The sequence below is a fragment of the Syngnathus scovelli genome, chromosome 3, assembly GCF_024217435.2.
Source record: "Syngnathus scovelli strain Florida chromosome 3, RoL_Ssco_1.2, whole genome shotgun sequence".
Classification (NCBI taxonomy): Eukaryota; Metazoa; Chordata; class Actinopteri; order Syngnathiformes; family Syngnathidae; genus Syngnathus; species Syngnathus scovelli.
Window position 1 is genome coordinate 21,813,955 of NC_090849.1, and position 22,980 is coordinate 21,836,934.

The 22,980-nt window shown below is 45.4% G+C and overlaps 3 protein-coding genes and 1 long non-coding RNA gene across 11 annotated transcripts; 2 read left to right on the forward strand and 2 right to left on the reverse strand.

Annotated features, from left to right (window-relative positions):
- Nucleotides 1–259: 259 nt before the first annotated feature.
- Nucleotides 260–13,418, reverse strand: LOC125993996 (ral guanine nucleotide dissociation stimulator). Of its 5 annotated transcripts, none has more exons than XM_049763120.2 (18): nt 12,863–13,418; nt 7,430–7,734; nt 7,245–7,319; nt 6,971–7,164; nt 6,672–6,796; nt 6,350–6,565; nt 6,100–6,203; nt 5,940–6,024; nt 5,231–5,308; nt 5,056–5,142; nt 4,806–4,838; nt 4,452–4,573; nt 4,277–4,372; nt 3,820–4,042; nt 3,654–3,728; nt 3,290–3,568; nt 3,093–3,207; nt 260–3,010 (listed from the first exon to the last, which is right to left on the reverse strand). In XM_049763120.2, exons 1-18 carry the CDS (start codon nt 12,881–12,883, stop codon nt 2,835–2,837), a joined length of 2,409 nt encoding a protein of 802 aa, XP_049619077.1. In that variant the 5' UTR covers nt 12,884–13,418; the 3' UTR covers nt 260–2,834. The 5 variants fall into 5 exon arrangements, with proteins under 5 accessions (XP_049619077.1, XP_049619076.1, XP_049619078.1 ...); XM_049763119.2 differs by lacking the exon at nt 12,863–13,418 and adding an exon at nt 10,476–11,302; XM_049763121.2 differs by lacking the exon at nt 12,863–13,418 and adding an exon at nt 9,647–9,829 and having other exon boundaries at nt 3,290–3,361.
- On the forward strand, nt 9,901–11,809 carry LOC137840119 (uncharacterized). The gene is made up of 2 exons (XR_011086572.1): nt 9,901–10,045; nt 11,298–11,809. It is a non-coding gene; the product is annotated as an uncharacterized lncRNA (long non-coding RNA).
- A 392-nt stretch (nt 13,419–13,810) lies between the features above and the next one.
- On the forward strand, nt 13,811–16,948 carry ptgesl (prostaglandin E synthase 2-like). The gene is made up of 7 exons (XM_049763325.2): nt 13,811–14,150; nt 14,616–14,819; nt 14,900–14,955; nt 15,500–15,652; nt 15,813–16,013; nt 16,166–16,283; nt 16,623–16,948. Exons 1-7 carry the CDS (start codon nt 13,860–13,862, stop codon nt 16,761–16,763), a joined length of 1,164 nt encoding a protein of 387 aa, XP_049619282.1. The 5' UTR covers nt 13,811–13,859; the 3' UTR covers nt 16,764–16,948.
- Nucleotides 16,949–17,325: 377 nt separating this feature from the next.
- On the reverse strand, nt 17,326–22,897 carry odf2b (outer dense fiber of sperm tails 2b). 4 transcript variants are annotated; one of them, XM_068650040.1, is made up of 16 exons: nt 22,104–22,897; nt 21,750–21,848; nt 21,555–21,679; nt 21,204–21,327; nt 20,766–20,897; nt 20,324–20,398; nt 20,137–20,208; nt 19,798–19,914; nt 19,510–19,635; nt 19,286–19,395; nt 19,011–19,146; nt 18,836–18,946; nt 18,438–18,698; nt 18,164–18,264; nt 17,669–17,957; nt 17,326–17,545 (listed from the first exon to the last, which is right to left on the reverse strand). In XM_068650040.1, exons 1-16 carry the CDS (start codon nt 22,200–22,202, stop codon nt 17,399–17,401), a joined length of 2,124 nt encoding a protein of 707 aa, XP_068506141.1. In that variant the 5' UTR covers nt 22,203–22,897; the 3' UTR covers nt 17,326–17,398. The 4 variants fall into 4 exon arrangements, with proteins under 4 accessions (XP_068506141.1, XP_068506143.1, XP_068506142.1 ...); XM_068650042.1 differs by having other exon boundaries at nt 19,510–19,623; nt 20,324–20,401; nt 22,104–22,895; XM_068650041.1 differs by having other exon boundaries at nt 19,510–19,626; nt 20,324–20,401; nt 22,104–22,895.
- Nucleotides 22,898–22,980: the final 83 nt, after the last annotated feature.

Below are 22,980 nucleotides of genomic sequence, written 5' to 3' on the forward strand. Positions count from 1 at the left end.
CATTTTGATAATTAAATTGAGTGAAAACTATCAAAATCATAAGGAAAGTACACATCACACACCGTATTCTTTTATAAACGGTATGTTTATTCATTTATATACACTAATATATTAACCTATGACCAAGAGAGAAGAGAATTTACAATGAAAAAAAACCCTGTATATTTAAATCAATAAATAAAGAGCGGGACACTTTTTGTACTCTACATTGTTTTTAGTCCTGCTGGAATGATGAAAGTAGTAAAGGAAGAGACTTAAAAAAGTTTGTCAGTCTTTTAGTTATAATAACAAAAAATATGGCATCCGAGCACAGCAGAATGCAACAACACACGCGCACACACACTCAAGCATCACAAAAAAAGTTATGTCAAAGCGCCAACACACAAACCACGGAAGCATCAGCTGCACAAAGGAATACACAATTTGCCTTTTCCACACTCACACAAGTGGCACGTCATGAGCAGATGTTAACACGTCGTGTTACGTCAGCGGCGTGGGAAATTGCCAAGCGTCATGTCAAGTTGAATGTCACGTAAACGCAACGTATTGTCATGTCAAAGGTCACGTCATGTCAGTGTAACATGTAAATGTCAAGCGTCATGTTACATGTTTTGACATGTAACAAGTGATTGTGACACACCAAGAATGTAAAATGTAAATTGTCACGTCGTGTTACGACACACAAGCGACAAAAGTTATTTCCGCAGCGTGTCAAAGGGCGCTAAGCTTCTTGATGCGTCACGTGTAAATTCACAACTTTGTTCATAAGCAAGATGGAAAAAAAGTAAAATAAAAAAAAAAGAAGAAATCCAAAGGTTTGCTCCTGGCTTAAAAGGCAAATGACTTGTTTGACACTTATTGTTGTTCACAGTGCTCGACATGAAGCTTGCAGTGACTTCCTCCAGACTTGCCGCAAATAAAAGCAAAAAATAAAAATCCAAATATGTCGGCAGTGGCAACAGGCAAATGTTTTGTTTTGAGACAGAGATGACAAAATATTCTTGGGTGCTCAAGCCATTTTCTCCGCCTGGCTGCTTTCCCAACATTTCCCGTCTTGCTTGGTAGCCAGCGTCAATTTCCAAAGTTCCTTTGTGTGGAGTCGGAAGAACTCAACTACGTCATTTCCTTCAGCGCTGATGCGCCTTATCTCAAGACTTTCTTTTCATCATTTCCAAAGGTAAACGTTTACGTAGTACAGTGCTCAGCAGAAATAACTACAAGCCAACAGGTAAAAAGGAAAATTCTTTCCAGTGAAAAGGTTCTAGTGGTAAAGTTTTATCATAGTCATTTTTTCTCTTTGTCTTTGTGTGTCTTACTTTGTTTTCCAGAATATAATGGAATTATTTGAAATTTATTTTCCATTTTTGTCATGAATGAAGTTTTGAAAACAAAATTGGAACTAAGAAAAAAAGACCAGCATTTTATTGTTTGGAGAGAAAAAAAAAAATGGACACGGGTAGAAACACGCTTATATTTTTTTGAATCAAGTCGTAATTTCACAAGACTAAATGAAGGTTCATTGGGGGCGGGAAAGTAGCAATCGTACCAGAAAGAATTTTTCATTTTTGTTGAAAAAAAATAGTTATAATATTATATGAGCAAAGTAAAAAATTTTTTACAATAAATAATTTTTTTAACAACAAAGTAATCCTTTTTATATCAAAAGGGCTGAAAACTTTTAGGGGCAAAAAAGTCAATCTTACGACATTAAAGTCGTATTTATTTATGAGTCAGGTCAGAATTTGGGGGCCAGGGGGGTGTAATATTTTACAACCATATACAGTATTTTGTTTTAAGAAAAACTTCAGTCTAACAAGATTAAAGTTAAAATTTTAAGTGGAACACCATGAAACTAAGTGGTCAATGGGAGGAGCAGAGAACGTTCATGGAAAAAGGTCCTTGCTTTTCATATTTTTTTCTTTTCTAAAAGGCCCTTTGATTGTGATCATCAGCAAAATGATGAAAAATATTCTCATACCGATTAAGAAACACCTAACTTGACGTTATTTATGCCAAGCACTGAGCCTTTTGTCACAAGTGCAAAGTTATTAGTAAAAAAGATTTGGAAAAAAAATAAAATAAAAATAAATAAACGACAGGAGGATTGCCTCAACAAGACTTGAGGGCTGAAGTGAAAAATTCCCCAAAATGTCATTCTATTTCCAACCACGGCAGCGGATGAAATCATGGAACCGCTTGAATGAAAGATAATCAACAGCACCATCTTCCGAGAAACAACAACAAAAATTGTACAAAGCAAAAACGTCACGGCACAGCTGACACACATACAAGTTGTCAAGCGGCGTTTAACTCATGGTCTCTTTGACCATTTGTCAACGTTTCCATTGTGCCCAATGTCTGTCTGGTGGGCATCCAGAACACTGGCAGTAGGGGTGGGGGGGGGGCGTGGGGGCATCCGGCACACCAGACGTCATCTGTTTTGCCCACGTGTCAGCGCAATGACCGTGAGGAACATCCAGATCCCCTCCCAAGATCCATATGTCAATCCAGAGCATCGCCAGGTTGCTGTGAAAAAAAAAAACATCTGGATCCTACCCAGGGGACAACATCCCTTTGCCCATGTGTCATCATCAAGGACTAGAATGTTGTAAAAAAAAAAAAAAAATTCAAAAGTGCAACGACATCCTATCCATGGGACAATGTTTGTTTGACCATGCGTCAACACAAGGCCAGGATGCTGTTTAAGAAAAAAAAAAAAAAAAAAAGCATCCAAAGTGCGACGGCTTTCCTGGCTTGGCCCGCAAAATGAGGTCCAGAGCTTCCCGAGGTCAAACTAAGTGCTAAGGTGCTTCTGGTGGCGCTCTCTCGCGCTCTCAGAAAATGCCTTTGGCGATCTTCAGTCCTTTCTGCTTCATGCGCGGCAGCGTGGAGCTGGCCACTGTCTTGGCGCGTACGGGTCGCGCCGGCCCGCGCTTCTTCAGCACAAAGTCGTAGTTGGCGCTGGAGTTCATGGCGTAGAAGACGTTGGCGTTGTCGGGAATGCGGAGCTCTGGACGCAGGACAGACGTGATCACTTCCAAAAATTGCCACCGGGGGGAGAAGTTGTGTTGCTAGTCGTAAACTTAAGGTACCTTTGTCTTCTGAGATCTTCTGCACCAGCTCGTAGTCTTCGGTTTTTTCCCTCTCCAGATTGTGTTTGATCATCGCCTTGCGGATGACGGCGGGCGTCTTGTCCTGGCTGGTCACCTGTGCCAAAGGACAAACACCGTTTGTCAAAAATCCTCCGCTACCAAGATCATAAACAATGTCATGAAGGTGCTCCATTTACCAGGATGCTCTTGTACATGTTCCCGTTCTCCACATCGAGGCTGACGCGGATGATGCAGCAGTCGTCCACCTGCTGGTTGTAGAGGGGCAGCGACAGCGTGGAGTAGTTGGACACGGCCGACACCGAGCGCTTGTGCGAGCGCGCCGCCGACAGAGAGAGCGAGAGCGCCGCCGCCGACGACACCGACGACGACGACGCCGTGCTGGAGCCCGACGCCGAGCCCGAGCTGGAGCCCATGCCCGACGTGTCCAGAGACGACAGCGACGTGCACTCCCAGAACTGCCACGCGCACGTCACATCGCAAAATTATCTTTCGAGGACGTCGCAAAGGTAAAATGGTGTCGGAAGTGCAAGTGAGCGATACCGTGGAGGTTGTGTCTGCGGCCGAAGCTTCTCTCCCCAGAGCGGAAACGGAGAGTTTCACCGAAGGCGTTGACGTCTAAAGCCAAGAATAATTATTTCTTCTTAGAATGAGTCCAATTGGGAGGACGAATATAAAAAAAAAAATGCTACAGTGCTGGAAGGCTCACCTTCCTCTCGTGTCCCTCGGGCGAGTCCGAGAGGAAGCTGGCATTGACGTCCTCTAGGTCGGAGCCGCTGGAGCTGACGGAGGTGACGCTGAGGGCGTCGCCGCCGTCGCCGCCTTGGTATGGTCGGAAGTGGGCGTGCTCAAAGGACTTGGAGTGGGAGCCCACGGCGCCACCACCGCTTCCGGCCGCCGAGCAACCGGACGAGCCCTCGGCCAACTGACGACTGCACGTGTAAGAGACGCAACCCAAATGAAATGAAACCCAAACTTTGAAAACCGAACTGAAGCTTCTAACCACGGCTAGAATCTCTTATTTAAAAGTCCAACCTCAGCTTAAAACCGTATTTGTAAGCCTTTACTTGGCTTCCAGCACAAAATTAAAACCTAAGCACTTCTCATGGACTTGCTATCGAAGTTGTCTTCCTCAATTCGAGGCTAACCTAACGGCGCAAACTCACTCGCTCCATCGTTTCATGATCCCTCCGTTCTTCTTGGCTCGCAACGTGTTGCCCGCCGACTCGGAGAGCGGCTCGATGTCGCACGACAGCTGGTAGCTGCGGGACAAGGAGGGAGGGAATCAACGACGCGCCGACGGGCTGCCCCGACGCGACGTTACCAACGGCTACCGGTTACCTCTCGGCCTCGCTGAGCTTCTCGGTGGAGGCGAACCACTCGCGGAAGTGCGCGTCTTGAGTGAAGCTGTAGTTGTTGGATGCCAGCTGCAGTAATTTGATCTGCGCGATTACTTCAAACTCCTGGAAAAAAAAGAGAAATAAACAGCTCAAATCATGATAAAAGGTATGTACAAATCACAAACACAAATTAGACAGAAAAATCTGTGCTTAGCAATCGGAGGAGGGCGGCCATTTTGAATGCATCAAAAATGACAACAACAAAAAACCACACCGGGACTACATAACAACCGCGCTAAGACAAAAACACATTCACACGTGTCATGCTAAGCTAAGATAAACTAAGCTAACGCACCTTTCGTCTCTTTTCAAAGTTGATCAGACCACCCTGGAAGACACAAAGGCAAAAAACATGACTAAAATGAATGCCAGCTTTACAGATGTCATTTGCACATGACATTTGATCAAACATTTTGTAAAGGACCGTTTTAAAGTCTGAAGTGTGTGTTCTGCAACGGAAAATGCATCTCAAGGCATAATCCTCTTCAAAGTAAGTGTTAAACATTCGCTTTACAGATGTCATGCCTCAGCGAGGGCACACTGACCTCGGTGTAGTCCTTCATGGCCGTGTCCATCATGACCAGGTCTGTCAGGAAGGTGCCCAGGTAAGGAATTGTGCCCTGCATCACTCCCTGAACAATCCCAGTTCAAAACTCAATCCCAGAGACTGGAAGCGCATGTTTATAATGGTGCCATGAGATGGTGCTGTGCTTTACCAACCAGGTCTCTCTGCTGCTGGTGTCTCCGCTGAGCTCGTTTGGGATTCATCTCCAAAGTCGCAAACTTAGACGTTCCTTCCTGATGGAACCACAACACAAAAAAAAAAAAAAGAGTTGTTAGTTGACTATGTTCTTCTTTGTCATTTATTTTGTCTGGTCTCTTTTACAAGCTGCCCCCTAGTGTTCGGATTTAGATAACATTCAGTGGAATGGAACCCATGACATCAGAATAATTTTTGCCACAGTTGTGCACAAAAGTGAGAATAAGCCTGTGGCATGGTTTAAGTATGACAAAGCAGTTTAAAAAATAACTTCTGGATTTCGAGTGTCAGAGGAAAATGGATAGATTCCCGGCAATTTTTGGAGGGGAGGATCTGTGAATGTCATTATCTTAACTTATGTTTTGTTATGTATAAATGTGTGATAAAAAAATGAAAAAAACACAAAGGTCTGGACAAAAGAAGAGCTAAGCGTCTGTTTCATGGGTTTCATGGGTCAGGACCAATTATGAAGTATCGGTACTTGGCGAGTACTCCGATGCAATAAGGCTGCTGGTGGCCGATAGAGCCCAGCCCCACCCCAGGGTGTCTCCCGACACTCGTGCCCTTATCTGCGCCCGTCAGACGGGTCCACCATCACGTCACGTTCACGTCACAGGGGTTCCCCCTCACGCACAAGCACACACGTCCATGCTCGAGCGGGCGTCTCACCTTCACCAGCAGCTCCCGGCTGAGTGAATAGTTGTTGTCGTCGGAGAAGATCTCGGAAAGCTCGCGAAAGGTGCGGAAACTCTCCCTGTGGTTACAAAAGCGATTGAAAAGCGTGTACACAAACCAAACCATAAGGGGTGGGGGGGGGCTGAGGACGGACCGAGAGACTTCCTCCCAGGTCCTCTTCAGGCGGTGGACGGCGTTGCACTGCAGGGCGGAAAGGATGGCTCGCAAGGACGAGAAGTTCTTCAGGATACGACATTCCTGCAAAGTGTTGACGCACACAAAAAAAAAAAAAAGGCAGCAAAAATGAATAAATAAAACACATTTCCGACATAAAACACTTTTTTTTTTTGGGTGGTCTGCAATGCGTTTGCCAGTGTCTCTGCAGGCCTGGACGGCGTCCTTACCCGGGCCACGTCGATCCACCTCTCCAGGAGTCGAGCCCTCTGGTTGTGCTTGAGCGCGGCGTTACTGAGGCAGGTGCTGATTACGCAGTTGGTGACCGAGTTGAACTGGGCCACCGTGGCGCGGATGGTGGGCGCCAGGTGCTCTTTGCCCTTCTTGTCACGCTGGGACCAGATGCAGCCCAGGCAGTGGTATGGAACCACCTTCTTAAACAGGTCCTGCGGAAAACAAAAACCTTGAGTGTCTTAGATTTGGGCCCATTGCAGTAAAATCTCTGATCACCCCCCCCCCACGCAAAGATGTAATATTGCCAAATGTGCTCACCGCGTCCATGAGCGTGAATTGCTCGGCCACCATGATGGGGTCGAAGGAGAGGAAGCTGAAAGTAGGCAGCTCGTCCTCGAAGCCGCTCTCCTCCTGCGTGGCGAACGGGCAGCCCAAGTGTTCGCCTGACATTACAGGATGAAGATATCATGTTTGAAGCAAGGGCAGGCATTTCAAGACAAGGGCAAACTTGCTTTCAAGAGGCCGGCCTCGGACTTCAACTTACTGACAAAACAACACAAACTCATGTGACACGTTTACATCGACCCCAGGCCAATCTGGCGTTGCCGCTCTCTTACCTTCGGTTTCGGGCTCACGCTGCTGCCGTCTGTGGAAATGCGCCAGCAGGTTGCGGGCACGACGCTCAAGGTCAGAACCGGGGAAATGAAGGTGGAGGTACGACAAAAGCTGGTGCAAGCAGTCGTAGCCTGGCGGAGTCCAGAAGTCCTCAGAGTACTGGTCCAGCCAGGCACCCAAGATGGACGATACCGTGCTTCAAAACACATGCTAACATGTTAGCATCATGCATGCTATGCTACCTCTTCTTGACAACAAATGTTTCTACAGCCTCACTTTCTGAGCTCGGTGCAGTCGTCCTGGCAGACGCGATGCGCCGTCGCCGCTGGAACATTCTGGAGCCTGGCGTACCTACAAAGGAAACCGGAAACATATTTGCAAATAAATTCTAAATAAGATCCACTCTAATATCTTTAAGGTCTCAAATATGGTTTGATAAGGGATAGAAGCGAGCTTAATACCTGTTGAGCAGCAGGTCGAGCACCTGCTTGGCAGTGGCAAAGGATCGGTAAGTGCAGAGGAAGATGGTGACGTAGGTGGAGTCCTTGCCCTTGAAGGCCGTGACCATGTACTCCACCAGCCTCTCCAGGGTGCCCGCCTTGATGGTTCGCACCTTGCACGTCTCGTAGAGACTGAGGGCGGAGTCCGTCTCCACCCCCAGCCAACGCTGCCCTTTGCTGGACGAGTGGTGCAGTTGCACCTTACGCAGCGTGATGGTGAAGATGGCGTCGTCCTCCACTTCTTCGCCAATCTCCTGCGTCGAGCTCTGAAGTGGCAAACACACAAAAATACCGGAAGTTTGAAAAGAGTTCATGAAAGGCACAGACAGAAAAAAATAAAAGGCACTTCAAAATCGCAGCCCATTATCATCTACCTAATGAATTCAAACAAACATGCATTTTAAAACACCCGTGTTAATAATTGGATAACATTAATAAATAATAAAAAAATGCTTATTTTTAAGCAGTGATCTTTTAAGTATTTGTGAAATTAGTGCAGCAAGTTTTGTACTTTTTATTGCCTTTCAAGACACCTGCGGATAAAAGACTAAATTAACCATAAAGCCATTAATATGATCATACATCTTTAATACTAAAATAATGAAATTTCACACCGTTTAACAGTATCTACTCTGACACTTTGAGAAGCGGTTCTTAAAAGAGTCCAGCACCATCTCCCCAGCCCGGGGCCTCACCTCCGGTAGAGGAAGGTCCGGGTGTAGCTGCGTAAAACTATGGAGCACCACCGAGCCGCAGCCGTTGGACACCTCCAGCTTCACCCCGTCCCACACGTCTCGCGCCCGCCACGACGACTCGAACATCTCGACCAGCTCAATACCGCCTCCGACGCGAACGAACTATAGGAGCCCAGCGACTGCCGGGAGAGAGGGCTGCCGTCATCGCGGATAAAGCGACATCTTGGGCGGATTGGTTAGCTCGCTTGGAAGCGACTGACGGATGTTTATTGTCGTTCGGCAACAAGGATGAAGATGATGACGATGAAGATGATGCGTTTATGGGAATCGTGACTCAGACGGGAATTTTCTTTAACCACGCCCACAGAAGCACGATGTCTTCACGGCCATCGGAGATTTGGAACGTTAACGCTAATGATATAATTGCGCGTTAAACAGACGTTAGGTCTTTTTGTAAGTTATTTAATTAAATTAACTGATTTAAATGAGCCGTTCGCAGTTTCACTGTACGGTGCACTAAGACTTGCAATTGTGCCACATGTTTGCACCAGTTTATTTCCCCTAATGGCTAAATAAATGAGATACTTTAAGCAATTATATTTTGAAAGAACACAAAATGTAATATTAGTTGAAAACGATGGAATAGAGCCATTGCTGGTTTAGTAAATATGTTTTTTTTTTTTTGCGATATTTTTGGCTATAAATTTAAACCTGAACTGACTCAAAATAATCAAACAGTTATACAAATGACATAATACAAAATACAAAACTAAAAATACAAATATATAGGTCATTTCAGGTAGTATGGCAACAAAAACATAAAACACAATTCTAACTGTTCAAAAAGGTGACGACAAATACAAAAATTGATGACTAATAATAATCATCATTGGATTTACACGGTGCTTGAGTTGACATGGCGATTCGTCGGTTCAACCACTATGGCCGACAGTGCCCAGAAACATATTATATATATTTTTTTACTATATTGTGTGCAAATCTCAAGTGGCCAATGTGTTCTTTGTACATTTTGGGCAAATCTGGATTAGCTAGACAACTTTTGAGTTGGATTCCCCTTTAAAAAAAATGGGACTCCTTTTGTTTCTTGAGAATAAATCTGACTTTATTCTCATACTTCAAAAACTACAACTATATTTTCATTAGATTATTAACGGTAGATATCGTCAATAGAATCCATTTTGAATTGCGCAATACTCTCACTTGTGTACTAAAGGAATCACGTTGAAACGCAACACGTGTGTGCTAAACCAGGTTGTGAAAAACACACAACAGATCAGTAGTTCAAATCCAAGAACACTTTGTTGCTCTTGCTGTTGTGCTACGTGACAAGTGACTTCTTTTTACACTTATTTGACAGCCAGTTAAAACTGGGGGACCCCCCCCCCTCCTTTTTTTTTTTTTTTTTTTTTTAATTGTGATCTAACATGGACATCTCTCCGCGTTTTACCAAAGCGAGCCCGACCTGTGTTGCGTTCCCGTCAAAGTTCCCCACCGATCGGACCAGCAGTCCGCAAGTCCAGCGGCTCCAGCTCCCCATCTCGGAACCCCGAAGGAGGTCGGCCGCCACCTGCCCACGGCTGTTGCTGCGGCGCCTCCTTAAAAAGTGGGGCAAAAGCCCAGGCGGACACGCTCGCTCTCGCCGCATGTTTGCTTTTGCAGCTGTGTCAACAAGCGTAGGAACAACACTGGGAAAAAATTAACTTGCAGAGACTTGAAAGAACTTCTGCCAGGATGAAGCCTGTTGGCCCGGGAGCTAACCGCCAGGATGACGAAAAACGAAAGCCGAGCCCTAACGGGGTGTGGGAAGATTCTCGCGTCTTCTTCGGCATGCAGCACACGAGAGCGGCAAAGGCGCGACCAGGTACAGACAAATCACCCACGTGTTGCGTAAACCTTCAGCCTGACTTGAAGGCTTCGCCCAGGATTGAGGCCTTCCTTACTTTGAAAGCTAAACCTGTCTGAAAATATTCAAACCCAACCCCCAATTTATCCTGTCTGGAATCCCTAAATTGAAACTTTTAAGATGATCTAGTCATCCTTTGAAACCTTAACAGTTGCTTGAAGATGAAACCCTTGATTTGAAATCCTAATCCGATCTTGAAACCTTAATTTGACATTCCGATCAAAGTTTTGAAAGCCTAGATCTGACCAAAACCCTTCTTAGAAACCTTGACAGCCAACCAAACCAGGATTGAGATGTAAAAGTGCGAGGAACCAAATGTGCTTACTTACTTGACACCCTCGTAAACGAGGTGGCTATCATATAAACATAACGGCGGTGGCGCCCTCACCAGGTGGTCCACGAGGTATGTGGGCAGGTGTAACACGCCCATCATGGCGGCGGGCTGCTGCGCCAACACTCGCGGCACGTAGAAGCGCTCCTCCATATTGTTGCTGCGTCAACCGCACCCTAGTACCGCTCTGCCGGTCTCGCTCTACCAGACCCGGTCCACTTGTGCCGGGTCCGCTCATCGGCCGCACGTTGCCTCTGTGCAGTGGGGGTTCTGATGGGGGGGGGCTGCAGCTCTTCTACTCTTTTCTCTTTCTCTCTTCCTCTAGTCTCTCCCTCTGTCTCCCTTTTTTCTCTCCACCTCCCTTTGTTGCTACCTCAATCCCTTTCTCCTCCCTCCATCTCATTCATGGCTTCTCTCGCTCTCTCTCTCCCTCTGTCTCTCTCTCCCCTCTCTCTCCCCTAGCCACCTGCTGGAATGCTGTCCTCTGTTGCCACGGCGCCTCACCGCCATTCAATCAAAAGGGGGGCGGCGGTGACGTGGTCTACTTCCTGTTTACACAAAGTATTGTCCGTTTTGATCGAATCCAAATTATAGGCGTTTTGTGAAGCGTAAAGTGAGGACGATTTTTTTGGGGGATCAGGTGACCATGTTGTTATTTGGCATTTGTCCCGTTTTGCAGCAATGCAGGAAGTGAGTGTGAAAGCTGCCCTTTGTGTGGCCAAACAATCAAGCTGATTTATGAACTGCGTTATACCTCGCTATTTGCATCAGGACACCTCGGTTATGGTTTCAAAGCCAAGCTTAGGGTTTCAATTTAAGCTTTCAAATATCCTCCAGAAAACTTGCGTATCACAGTGTGTATGGTTTTTTTTCCACAAGTACGTTGCCAGCTGGTCTGATGGGGGCGACGGGTCACCACCTCGCCCGCCTTTTGCTTCTCTTGGTCCTGGACACTGGCGGTGGGCGGCCATGTTTGACGCCAGCACGTGGGAACAAAGAGACCATTGAGCTACCATTCATGTGGTAATGATGCTAGCCGTGTCGCGGAGGACGATCCACACATGAATGCTGTTGTCATCGCAACCGGCAGTAGCGGTAACCACTGCCTGCGGACTCACTGGCAGTAAAAATATTAATACAACTTTTATGCCAATCACAAAAGTTAGTGCAATTGAAGTCTAACCAGTGACTTGGCACCACTCAAATTGGATGTCGACGAGCATATTTTCGGACTCCGGGTTGCAGGATTTTGTCTGTGTGAAATTTTTAACAGTGGAAAGCTGGATCGGCCTTCGGTGAGATTTCTGCTGCATTCGAGGAAAGTGGGAAGTTTAACTTTTCTGACTTCCAACTTGGAAGAATGCACTTCTGAACCGGGAGGTCCAAGTTGCAAAGTCGAAAAAAAAAGGACCCCCGAGTTCTTAGACAGACTAGAATGTGACGTCACACAACAATGGCGACCTCCGGAGGACGGAGTCCATGAATGGCAAAACTTTGCTTACAAAATAACTTCTTATTAGACAACGTGACTTAAATGAAGTTATTTGGTGTAATGAATTAAATTGTTTGTAGATATGGTATAGATTTATTCATATAAATTAGGGAAATTATAAAGAAGGTCAAAGTGTGTTGCAATGAACGAGAAAAACAATGTGTAGGAATCAGCCATTTTGTTGTTTACATTTGCCTCCAACGCTTTGAGGTCAGAACTGTGAAAAACCGAGCGGGATAAATCCGATTTCCAACCTTACTTGAATGCAGCGCAATACCAGCCATTGCCTTGCAGTGATGAAATCGTCACTGGGCTTTGTGTAAAAAACCAAATTTCAGATCTACTTTTACGACTACTTTTCGAGATCTCTTTGAGAAAGGCATCCACGACTCAAACCATCATGTATCATTGCAAACAATCATCAGGTTTGGTGTAAAAGCCAAAGTCAGTCAAATATTCCATCTACTTCTAGGTGTGGTGATTTTTTGGGCAATTCTGTGTGAAAAGGGTTTAGACTGACAGCGCCATTGCTGGGTTCTGTGCAGAAAAACTAAGAACAGCAAATTACGGCTTTTCACAAGATCTCTATGAAAAAGGTATCCATGACTAATACCACCATGTAAACAACTGCTGGGCTGTGTGTACAAGGCAAAGGCCGATTTACTTTTAGGTGTGATTATTTTGTAGCATCTCTGTGTGAAAGGGGGTTTGACTGATAGAACCATTTGTTGTCGGAAACGATCGCAGACCAATAAATTTCAGATCTACTTTCACAACTACTAAGCAGGGTCTCTGCATGAAAATACATGGGGAAAAAATATGATTAGGTGACAGAATATATTTTTTTTCAAAGGAGTCAGCGGTCACAGGTGATGGTGACGTGCTACATGCAAATGAGCCCTGGCCCCAGGTGTACTTTCAGGAACAAAATGTACCATTTTTCGCATCCTACCTGTTTTTCCAGCATGATCATTCTCTCGCTGTCATGACCTTCATGAGTGTGTTGAGGCGCACCTTCATTCGGCCAGTCAGACAGTCAGTTGCTGCCCTCGGTTAGCATCCTCACGGAAAGAAAAGGGGGGCGAGCTAACTAGCTTAGCCGTGATGCTAATCGACAGCTACCGTGTTTAAATGTCCTCTTCGCCGCTAGCATGTCTCCACATTGGAGAGGGGGGCGAAAAGTAAAAAAAAAAAAAACAGCTAAAGGGATAGCTTAGCGTCGTTAGCTGGCTAAAGAGCAAGCGATGGTGTTTATTTGTCTCCTCCCGCTGTCATCCGAAAACAACACGACATCGGCGGCGGGGGGGAAAAGATGTCCTCCTGCGTTGGTTCTCCACACCAAATCTCCATCATCATCACCACCGTCGTAGTCATCTTCCCCGCTGACGAGTAGTCGCCCCCAATGGATGCGGCGATGCCTCCGCGACCGCGGATGCTTTAATGGATGCTGGGGAAGGCGGAGGCGAATCACTGCTTTCGTGACAGGGAGCCACCGTTAACGATGCTCGTGAACGTCGCACACGAAGCCCGAGCGCGTACATACAATGTCTAGAAAATTCGGAGTAGCAGTGAACGCACCGCTTTATCCTGTCAATAAACGGGATAAGGATGTTTTTATGTGTATATGTAGTGGTTATCAAAATTATCAACATTGTTGAATAAGCGGGGAAATTCTACAAGTGCGGTGGAGCAATTTAAATAAATCCACAAAATTATGAATCCGTGGGTGCTGAACTGCGATATGTCTGGTTCCTTTGTGCATATAGTGTTTAATTCACACTACTAGTTGCATAATTGTCTCAATGTACCGACGGTTACGTGAAAAAACTGCGTAAAATACGCAATGATGTCACAGATGGGCGGAGCTTTGGCTGGGAGACGACAACCCAACTTGTATGGATTTCGATTGCAGTGCATTCTGGGACTTTATGTAAAGTCAACAATTTAACATGGCGGCGTCCTGTGCAAGATCTCTGACTAAGGTCGGTTGGACGATTCTGGAGAGTTCTGCGCTCCGCCGACCCGGCACCGGCGTCCCCTTCTCGGCTTGCCGTATGCCCCGCAGGTCCTACTACGGCGGTGGTGGGACAGGAACTCGCTCAGGACTGCCATGGTCTCTGGGGGCTGGAGGAAGCCGTGCTCTGGGCTGCGCCTTCCTCCTCGGCGGCGGTGTGGGGATCTACCATACCGTTAAGCTTTACTGGGCACAGCAGCGACAACTAGCCCAAGAACAAGCCCAGGTGACATGCTTGAGGAAGGGGAAGGTTGCCTTGCATGGCAGACCGCAGGATGAAACTTGAATATGATTACCAAAAAGTTACAGAGAAAGGAGAAACCAGCACAAAATGGTGTTTGTGATTTTTTTTATTTTTTTTACTATTTGTATTTGTGGGTTTATTAACTTTTCCCATTGATTCGCAATATAGGACTAAGATAAAAAAAAAAGACAATGGCAGGTTTGCACTGCATATTGATATTGGATGATTGCCCAGCCCTATCTGCATTTTTCATTCTTTAATAATCATCATCAGAACATATCAGTTCACCAAAAACGACAGTTTCTGACCAGAAAGTGGAAAAAATGATCTTTTTTGAAATGACACTTAAAGTGGAACTGTTTTAAAATCCTTCAAACTAAAATAAGAAAAACAATTGACTGAGTCGCCATCGCGAATTAATGCCAACAACCTCTACGTGTGTCTCAGGCGCCCTCCACACCTTCGACGTCGGCTTCTCTGTCCCTGACACTGTACCAGTACCAAACGTGTCCGTTCTGCAGCAAAGTGCGAGCCTTCCTGGACTACCACGGCCTGGCTTACCACGTGGTAGAGGTGAACCCCGTCATGCGGCGGGAGATCAAGTGGTCAGCCTACCGGAAGGTTCCCATCCTCATGGTGGACGAGCACCTGGTAACGCTTAACCCGCAACTATCTGGAGTGGTTTTGATTTGTCTATGACGTCTGCTTTTTCTTTACGAATCCAACTGCAGCAACTGAACGACTCGTCGGTCATCATCAGCTCACTCAAGAGCTACGTAGTCAGCAAGTGAGCACACATTTTGACAACTGCCATGACGACAACTCTATTAACCGCCTTGATGACAACATTAACGATTGTATTATTAAATACCTTGACAACTATCTTTACATTACTTTAAACACTCTTGTGGATTAACTCGACAAATACATTAACAGCTACCTGTTAATAACGGAACAATTCTCTTGACGACTTCAGTAACTAGCTTGACGACGACCATATTACATTGATGAGCGCCTGGTTAACAAAGCTAGTTGCTAACCACCGTCGTGGTACCACTTTTCTCTGATTGAACTTTGTTGAACGAAAAGAGCCTAGCTGTGTTGATCTTCCTTGAAAGTAAATATCTGAACAACTACCATAATAATTACCTTCACCAACATCTTAACAACCTTAATAACCAGCGTAACAAATCTTACAACTCTTTGAACAACTACTACCTTAAAGACCATCTTGACAATTACCTCAATAACCTTGGCTAAACCAATCCGACCCCAACATGACATCCCAAAGCTAGTTTGTCACATTTAACTTTTTTTTTTCCTCCCTCCAGGGGTTCCAGCTTGTCTGACATTTTGCGCTGTTACCCGGAGATGAAGTCTGTGAACGACAGCGGCAAGGAGGTGACGGAGTACAACAACAAGTATTGGCTGATGCTCAGCCAGGACGAGACGGCCGCCGTCTACCCCGACAAAGGCAGTCAGAAGTAAAACAAGTGGCGCCGGGCTAGCTAGCAATGCTAAGCTAACTTGTCATTCAGCTTTTATGAAAGAAACACTACATCTAGCAGTTGCTGGTTTACGGGTCATCTTTTTGATTTGCGCTCTTAGCATGACGAGAAAAAACAAACATGATTTTTGTTTCAGGGAGGAGATGAAGTGGCGGCAGTGGGCCGACGATTGGCTGGTACACCTGATCTCACCCAACGTCTACCGCAGTACCGGCGAAGCCCTGGCCTCTTTCGACTATATCGTCCGCGAAGGCAAGTTCGGAACCCTGGAGGGATGGTTCGCCAAGTACGTCGGCGCCGCTGCCATGTTTGTCATCGCTAAACGCCTCAAGAGCCGGTGAGTGAGCCGCTCGCAATCGGGGATCAGTTGATGAGCTCTACCGGCCTGATTAATATTATTAATCTGCAAAATTTATAGGTTAGGATTTTGTGTCAACTGCTGTGTTCATCCGTTTTCATCACCAGTGATAACGAATGCTTTAATCGCAGGCACAACCTCCAAGACGACGTGCGTCAGGACCTGTACAAAGCTGTTAACAACTGGGTGGCGGCCATCGGCAAGAAGAGGAAGTTCATGGGCGGAGAGCAGCCCAACCTGGCCGACTTGGTGAGCAAACGCGGCAATACCGTCTGCAACCACACCTGACAGATTAGTCAATCCACGTTATGTTCCAGACGGTGAAAATCTGATTCATTAATTAAAAAAAATAACAACACAATTTAGATGCAGGCCTGATTTTTACTTTACTATTTTCTACTTTGATTCATTGAATGAATCACAATAGTTGATTGATTTAATAACCATTTAGTTGTCGATTAGTCGATTTAATTTTTGCCATATGACAGGATTTTCTCTAAACGGCGTTCACTGCATATTATCAAAACCCATAAAAACGAATAAATCGATAATCTCACTGTACTTTTGCCGCTTGCTCATCTCTGGCAGGCTGTGTTTGGCGTCCTGCGTGTCATGGAAGGCCTGCAGGCCTTCGACGACATGATGGCCAACACGAAAGTGAAGCCGTGGTACCGGCGCATGGAGTCGGCCACACGCAACCACGATGGACTCTCACAATCATCACGATAACTGTATCGTTCATCAAAAGAAACTGCGGGGACTGTTGGACGCTCATGTGATCCTGCCGTTTTGCAATATTGCAGCCACGGGCAATATTTAATGCAGTATGCAATGGGTTTTTACTGATAATCTGAATGACCCTGTTGTGAATGTTTCCCTTAATGGGTCACAAAAAAAAAAAAAAAGAAGAAAAAGTGTTAACTTATTCTTGTGTTGCGCTTCCGGGATGCAGGATGGTGACTTCTTCAGATGGTGTTTGTCTGAAAGAAATAAAAACATTTAAAAATTCAATCAAATGTGCTTGAAATACAAGATTCGTGCATGGACTTGCAATGAAGACAAAAAAAGTGATTTGCTGTGATTTTATTCGATTATTTTGTATTGTTGGCTCTTGTGTTAACTTTGAGTTACACAAAATAAGTTCATCAAAACCAAAATAGAACACAATTGAACTAAATAAGCACAAACGCACCTCTGATTGGTCTTTTTCTCCTCAGCACCTCCATCCAATCATCACTCAGTTCCTGTGGATCAACTTCAAAAGTTTGGAAGGAAATCACAGCAAATGAAATAGTGTGGCACGTCCAAACACGTTTATTTGTGCTTGAGAGCAAAGAGGAGAAGTCGAGTGGAAGTTTTTGCCGTCAGCTCGGGAGGAAAGGCTCTCCGAAGACATTCCCGTAGGAGGTCTTAAGGAACCGCACATAGTTCTGCAGGCTGCGGTTGGTCTGGTCCGACTGGTCCAGACGCTCCTTCAGGTTCTTTAGCTGGTTCTGGAAGCGACGCTCCATCTGCAGAATGATTTTGAAAATGATCTTGACAACTACCCCTAATTAAACAGTTAACTAGCTTGACAACTGGGTCAACTACCGATACTTTTATATGACATTGTGGATCACGAGTGTCAAGGTCACCTCTTCCTTGCTGCGATGCAGCTGACTGAGCTGGGCCTCGGCCCGACTCAGTTGTTCTTGCAGGTCCAGGGCTTTGGACTGTGACCTGCGCTCCTTGTCCAGGACTCTCTCCACGCTTTGGCGGGCCTGCTGCTGGGCGTCATCCAGGGTTTGCTGCAGCTGCTGGGCCAGGACGGCGTTCTCGCGGCTTTTCTGATCTAGCTGTTGCTCCACGCTAAGCACGCTGACCTCCTTCAGGGTGAGCGCCTCGCACATCTCCTTGTTCTCCACACGCATGGACTCCAGCTTCCTGCAGACATACACCATTTTTTGTTTTTAATCTTTTTTTTCTCCATACTGGAATCAGGAGGAGATGTGCTGGTACTAAATTAATGTTGGTACGCTAATGTAGCTAATTAATTATTAGCTGAAAGTAAACGGTAGGATCCAGAGATTCTGAAGGACTTGAAAGGTATCAGATGGTGATGGGAAATGGCAGTAGCAAGTTGCTGCTACCTTTCCAGGTTGACTATCTTCTCTTTGAGGACGTTGTTCTCCTCCAGGAGCAGCATGTTCCTACGCTGGAACGCCTCAAGTTGAGAACCTTGTTGTTCCACCTTAAAAACAACACAGATGGAAAAAAAAACTACATGTACACCATCTAAATCCAAAGAAATTGTTTTGACATCCAGATCTGAAGCACCCAATTAAAAATCTCGACATCCACAGATCAGCCACAGGAAGATCTAGAAAGTCCAAAATAAGACAGATAAATCTTAAGTGACGCTACCTTGTGTCTGACTTCAGCAAGGGTGGTGTTGTGCTCCAGGTTCCTCCTCTGGTGAGCGTCGGCCTCCTGCTGCGCCTGCGCCAGCTGATGCTCACTGCGGCGCAGGCGCTCGGGAAGCGTTTCTAGCTGTCGCAAGCGTACCAGCTCCTTCTTCAGCTGCTCATGCTCCCGCTCCCGTGCGGCCGTAGCCTCCTGAACCTTCAGGTGGGCCTCGTTCATCTTCAGACGTTGCTCCTCACGCTCCAGATCTGCCTGCTGAGCCTGGCCGACAAAGCATCCAGTTTGGCCCAGTGACAGTTTAAATCTATTTTGTCAGAGGTTGTGATAGATACTCCATTCTTTAGCTTATGTTAGCTACATGCTAACATGCTTGTGATGGACAGTTCAATGTAGCGTACCTTTCTCTTGTATTTGTCCAACATGGCTTCCCGTTTATTATACGACGTCCTAAGCTGCAGTGTTTCCTCTTCAGCGACTTGCAGTTTCTCCTCGCTGGATGTCAGCTGCGCCTTGAAAAGAAAACCCAACCGCTCACTTACGGAACTTGCTACGATTGATTGCGATGTCCTATACCTGCAAAGACTCTTTGTCTAACGTCAAGGCGGTGTTCTGGGCGCTTAGATGATGGAGTTGGTTAAGGAGCTCCTCTCTTTCGCCGCGACTCCGTTCGTCAGCCACGTGGTGCTGAGCGTTCCACTCGCTCACCTGCCTGGAAAAAGACACAGTCTCGCCTCGTGTCATCTTTAAAACGAATTCCTACTTCAATATAGCCTAGCTTAATAATGTAGCCCAACATAGTCTGGACATGTTGGATGGTCCAATAAAACATGGCCTGACGTTGTACTCACAATTGAAGCGCAGCCACGTTGTCCTCCAGCTGACTTCTGGCCGTGGCCTCCTTGGAGATGCGCAGGCGTAGCTCGCTACACGTGGACAACGCTTGCGCCAACTGGGACTCCTTCAACAACAACAGGCGGTTCTTTCCTTCTGAGGTCATTCCCATTTTTTCATCAAGTACCCTCTCCTGTAGTCTCTCCGGTCTACCGTAGTCGAGTCACCTCGTTTTGTGTACCTTCTCCTGAAGTCTGGCTGCCATCTGCCTGGACGTCTCTTCGGCCCGCTCGGCGTGGCGGGTGAGCAACGCCAGGGCCGCCTCGTCGTCGTTTTCCCGTCGTTGCTCGTAAGTCTGCTGCAGACACTGATTTAGACAGGGTTTAGTTTTTGTCACACAGTTTACGCTGTCATAGTCTAGGACGGGGTAGGTTAGTTGAATTAGCATAGCCTATTCTAGTCTTGTCAGGTCTGTAACCAGATCTAAATTCAGATTAATTAATATGTCAAATTTGAATGCAAAGTGGACCTGCAGCTGAGCGGCCATTGTGACTTTTTCTGCCTGTAGTCGACTCAGCTGAGATTCCAAATGGTCTCGAGTAGACGACAAGATTCTAGAAAGCTCCTCTGTAGTCTTGGCGTGGTCCTGACATGGAAGACAGAGAGAAATAAACACGAGCTGCGGAATTGATTGTATATTTGTAACTAGTAATTCAGCAGAGCCGTTGAAATGTAAGAATTTTTCTTCTATTTTTATTTATGAAGGCTGTTTGTCAGATCTGAAATATACAACAGCATTTGCAAAAAAAAAAAAAAAAAGGGGAAACCATAGCGATGTGGGACATGCTAAGTTGCAGCAGTTGCCCACCTTCTCAAATTCCAAAGACTCTGTAAGCTGGGAAGCTTCTTTCTCCTTGCTGCAAAGCTTGGCCACAAGTTTCTGGAAAACACAAAAACATCCAAAAATCTATTCTGTTAACAAATTCCATCCAACAAATGGTCGTGATGGTTATTAAAGTTGTGATTGTGTTATGGTTATCGTGATAGATGCTCACTATATTCTCAGCCTCAACTTCGGCCAGCCTCCTCTTGAAGGCTTCGTTCTCGTCAGAGCGTCTCTCTGCTTCGCTCTGCTGAAAAGAGAACGAAAACGCAACAGTAGTACTGTACTCATGCAAGTCTTGTCCAAGCATAAGACTTGAATGAATCACAAAAAAATAGTTTATCATAATTTTGTCATGTCTTGCAATAGGATAGCATATCCAGGGGTGTCAAATAGTTTTCAAACCACAGACTAGTAAAAACTGTTTTCAAAAGATGAACGTGCTAAAAATTGCTAGCAACTTCTCTATTTTTCAAAATTTGTCATTTTAGTATTGACACATGGCGTCATTGCGCAATTTGTCTTGGCGGGCCACATAAAATGATGTGGCGGGTCGTATTTGGTCCCCGGGCCTTGAGTTTGACACCCATGGTCCTTTCCAGCACTGCTTGTACCTGCTGATGGCTCCAGTCTCTGAGGAGGTCCCTGAGGCTGTGATTGGTGTTGTCAAAAATCTCCATCCTCTCCATGAGAAGCTGACGATGCCGTGCGAGTGTGGACATCTGAAGCTTGGACGGACGCTTGTCCTGCGAAGTCCACCTCCATCTTGTTAGTGTCAGCTGCCACCACCCACATATAGACCTTTCCAAAGTGTTTGTAAACAAAAGGTGCCAAGATACTTTCGGGTGGCAGAAAGTTAAATTATGATCCCACACTCAGAAGATATTTTAAATTTGGAAGTCACATTTTTGAACGAGTGAAATTATTATTCAAGGTGTTTCTCCTGTTTTCTCAATGACTCTACCTTGATCAAATACAATTTGCTAGTGACACCTGGAAGTATGTCAAGATGAAAAGGTCAACTGCCATGTACAACCCAGATGACAAATTACCTTAGCTAGGCCATCCAGGGTTTCCTTGAAAGAGGCAAGTTGATTGGCTACCGCCACGCCATCCACTTCCGCCTCCACCAGGGCCCGCAGCAGGACCTCCATCTCCGAGGGTGGGACCTGTCCTCTGACATGCAGACAAAAACTCGTCCAGAGCTAGCACACTTCTATTACGTACTTGTATTATTAAAATAAAAAAAAGTAATAATCTAGCAGGTTAATTCTCCAACAGTCAAGATAATAATTGTCAATTGTGGGTATGTGAAGCCCTTTGAGATGTTTCTGTGATTAAGGGCTGTATAAATAAATTTGACTTGACTCGAGTAAGTGGGTGTTTTCTTTCTTGCATGTTACTTGTTTGAACGCTGGCTGTTTCCTTGCTCTTTGAGCAGCAGGCTGAGGTTCTTCCTCAGTATCGTGGTGTCATCGTCTTGCTCATCACTTTCCCGCCGGACATTATCTGATTGCACTCGACTTCTCTGAAAATAAAAGATAAATAAGACAAACATCATACAATATGCCAATGTTTACACAAAATAAAATAGCGACCTGCTCTCGTCTGCAAGATGAGATCCCGGGAGGGATCCAAGGGGCTCGACCGGTAGATCTCCCACGATCCCCTCTTGGCTGAACATCGCTACTCCTCTCCTGCACAACAAATAAAACCACAGTTTAGGAGAGTAATTGCTGATCCAAGTCCATGGTCTAATCTATGAGTACCATGTTCATCTACAGTAATAGTCTAGACCAGGGGTCAACCCTGGTCCTCGGGGTCCCCCAGGATTGAAGAACCATATAGACTACATGGTTTGTGCATTAACAAACTATACCTTAATGCAACTTTGTGTGATAAAGAAAACAAATTTGTCGAAAAAAATCGAGGTATGTTGTACGAGTATTCACCTGCGAGGTCCTGATGGGACTCCTTCTCATGTGAACGTGCACCGGTGTGCTCTCCACTACATGGACGTGTACGGGAGGAGGAGAATGTCTCGTTCTCATTGTTGCCCAATGTAAAAAAAACTCAACGTCATTTACACGTTTTACCAAAAGAAACAACCTCCGATATTATTTTTTTAAATAAAAAAGCATCACTACCGGACTATTTAAGTGATTTTTCCAAATGTAAAAGCGACTACGAATAACTACGGAACAATGTTTGGAGCGACAAACGGTCGCCTTCTGATTGGTTGTGCGGTATAACATATGCGCATTCTGATTGGGTAATTTCAAGAGTCAGGCTCGGTGATTGGCAGAGGTTTGATTGCTGTTGCTCGTAGTTACCCCTACACTGAGCGACGCTTGGGTTTTGAAACGCATCCTGTTGTTAATTTAAAATTGTAATATAAAAAAACAGGAACTTGGAATTAATTGCGGTTATTTCCATATTATTCAAAAATTGCGGTTCCAAAAAGAGCGCGCGCGCTTCTCCGGAAAGAGCTGTAGCATCAAATTAAAACGTCATGTTTCAATATACGCAGTTAACGAAAAAGGGAAATGGTCGTTCATTCTTGTCAATTTTAAGTCGTAATTTTATTTATTTTATTTGGTTATTTTTCCTTTACTTTGGTTTTCTATGTATGTTTGCCTATTTTGTTTATGTAAACGTTGACAATGTTAAATAAAGATAAGGGGAAATGGTCGCGTTTCCGGGTATGACCGAGCATAAAAAGCATCGTTGAGAAAATCGCTCAAAGTCCACAAATGTTATAAATCAAAGTGGATGTTTCTTAACCCTGTACATAACGTGCTGTGACCAAACACATAGTTTTAAACGGAC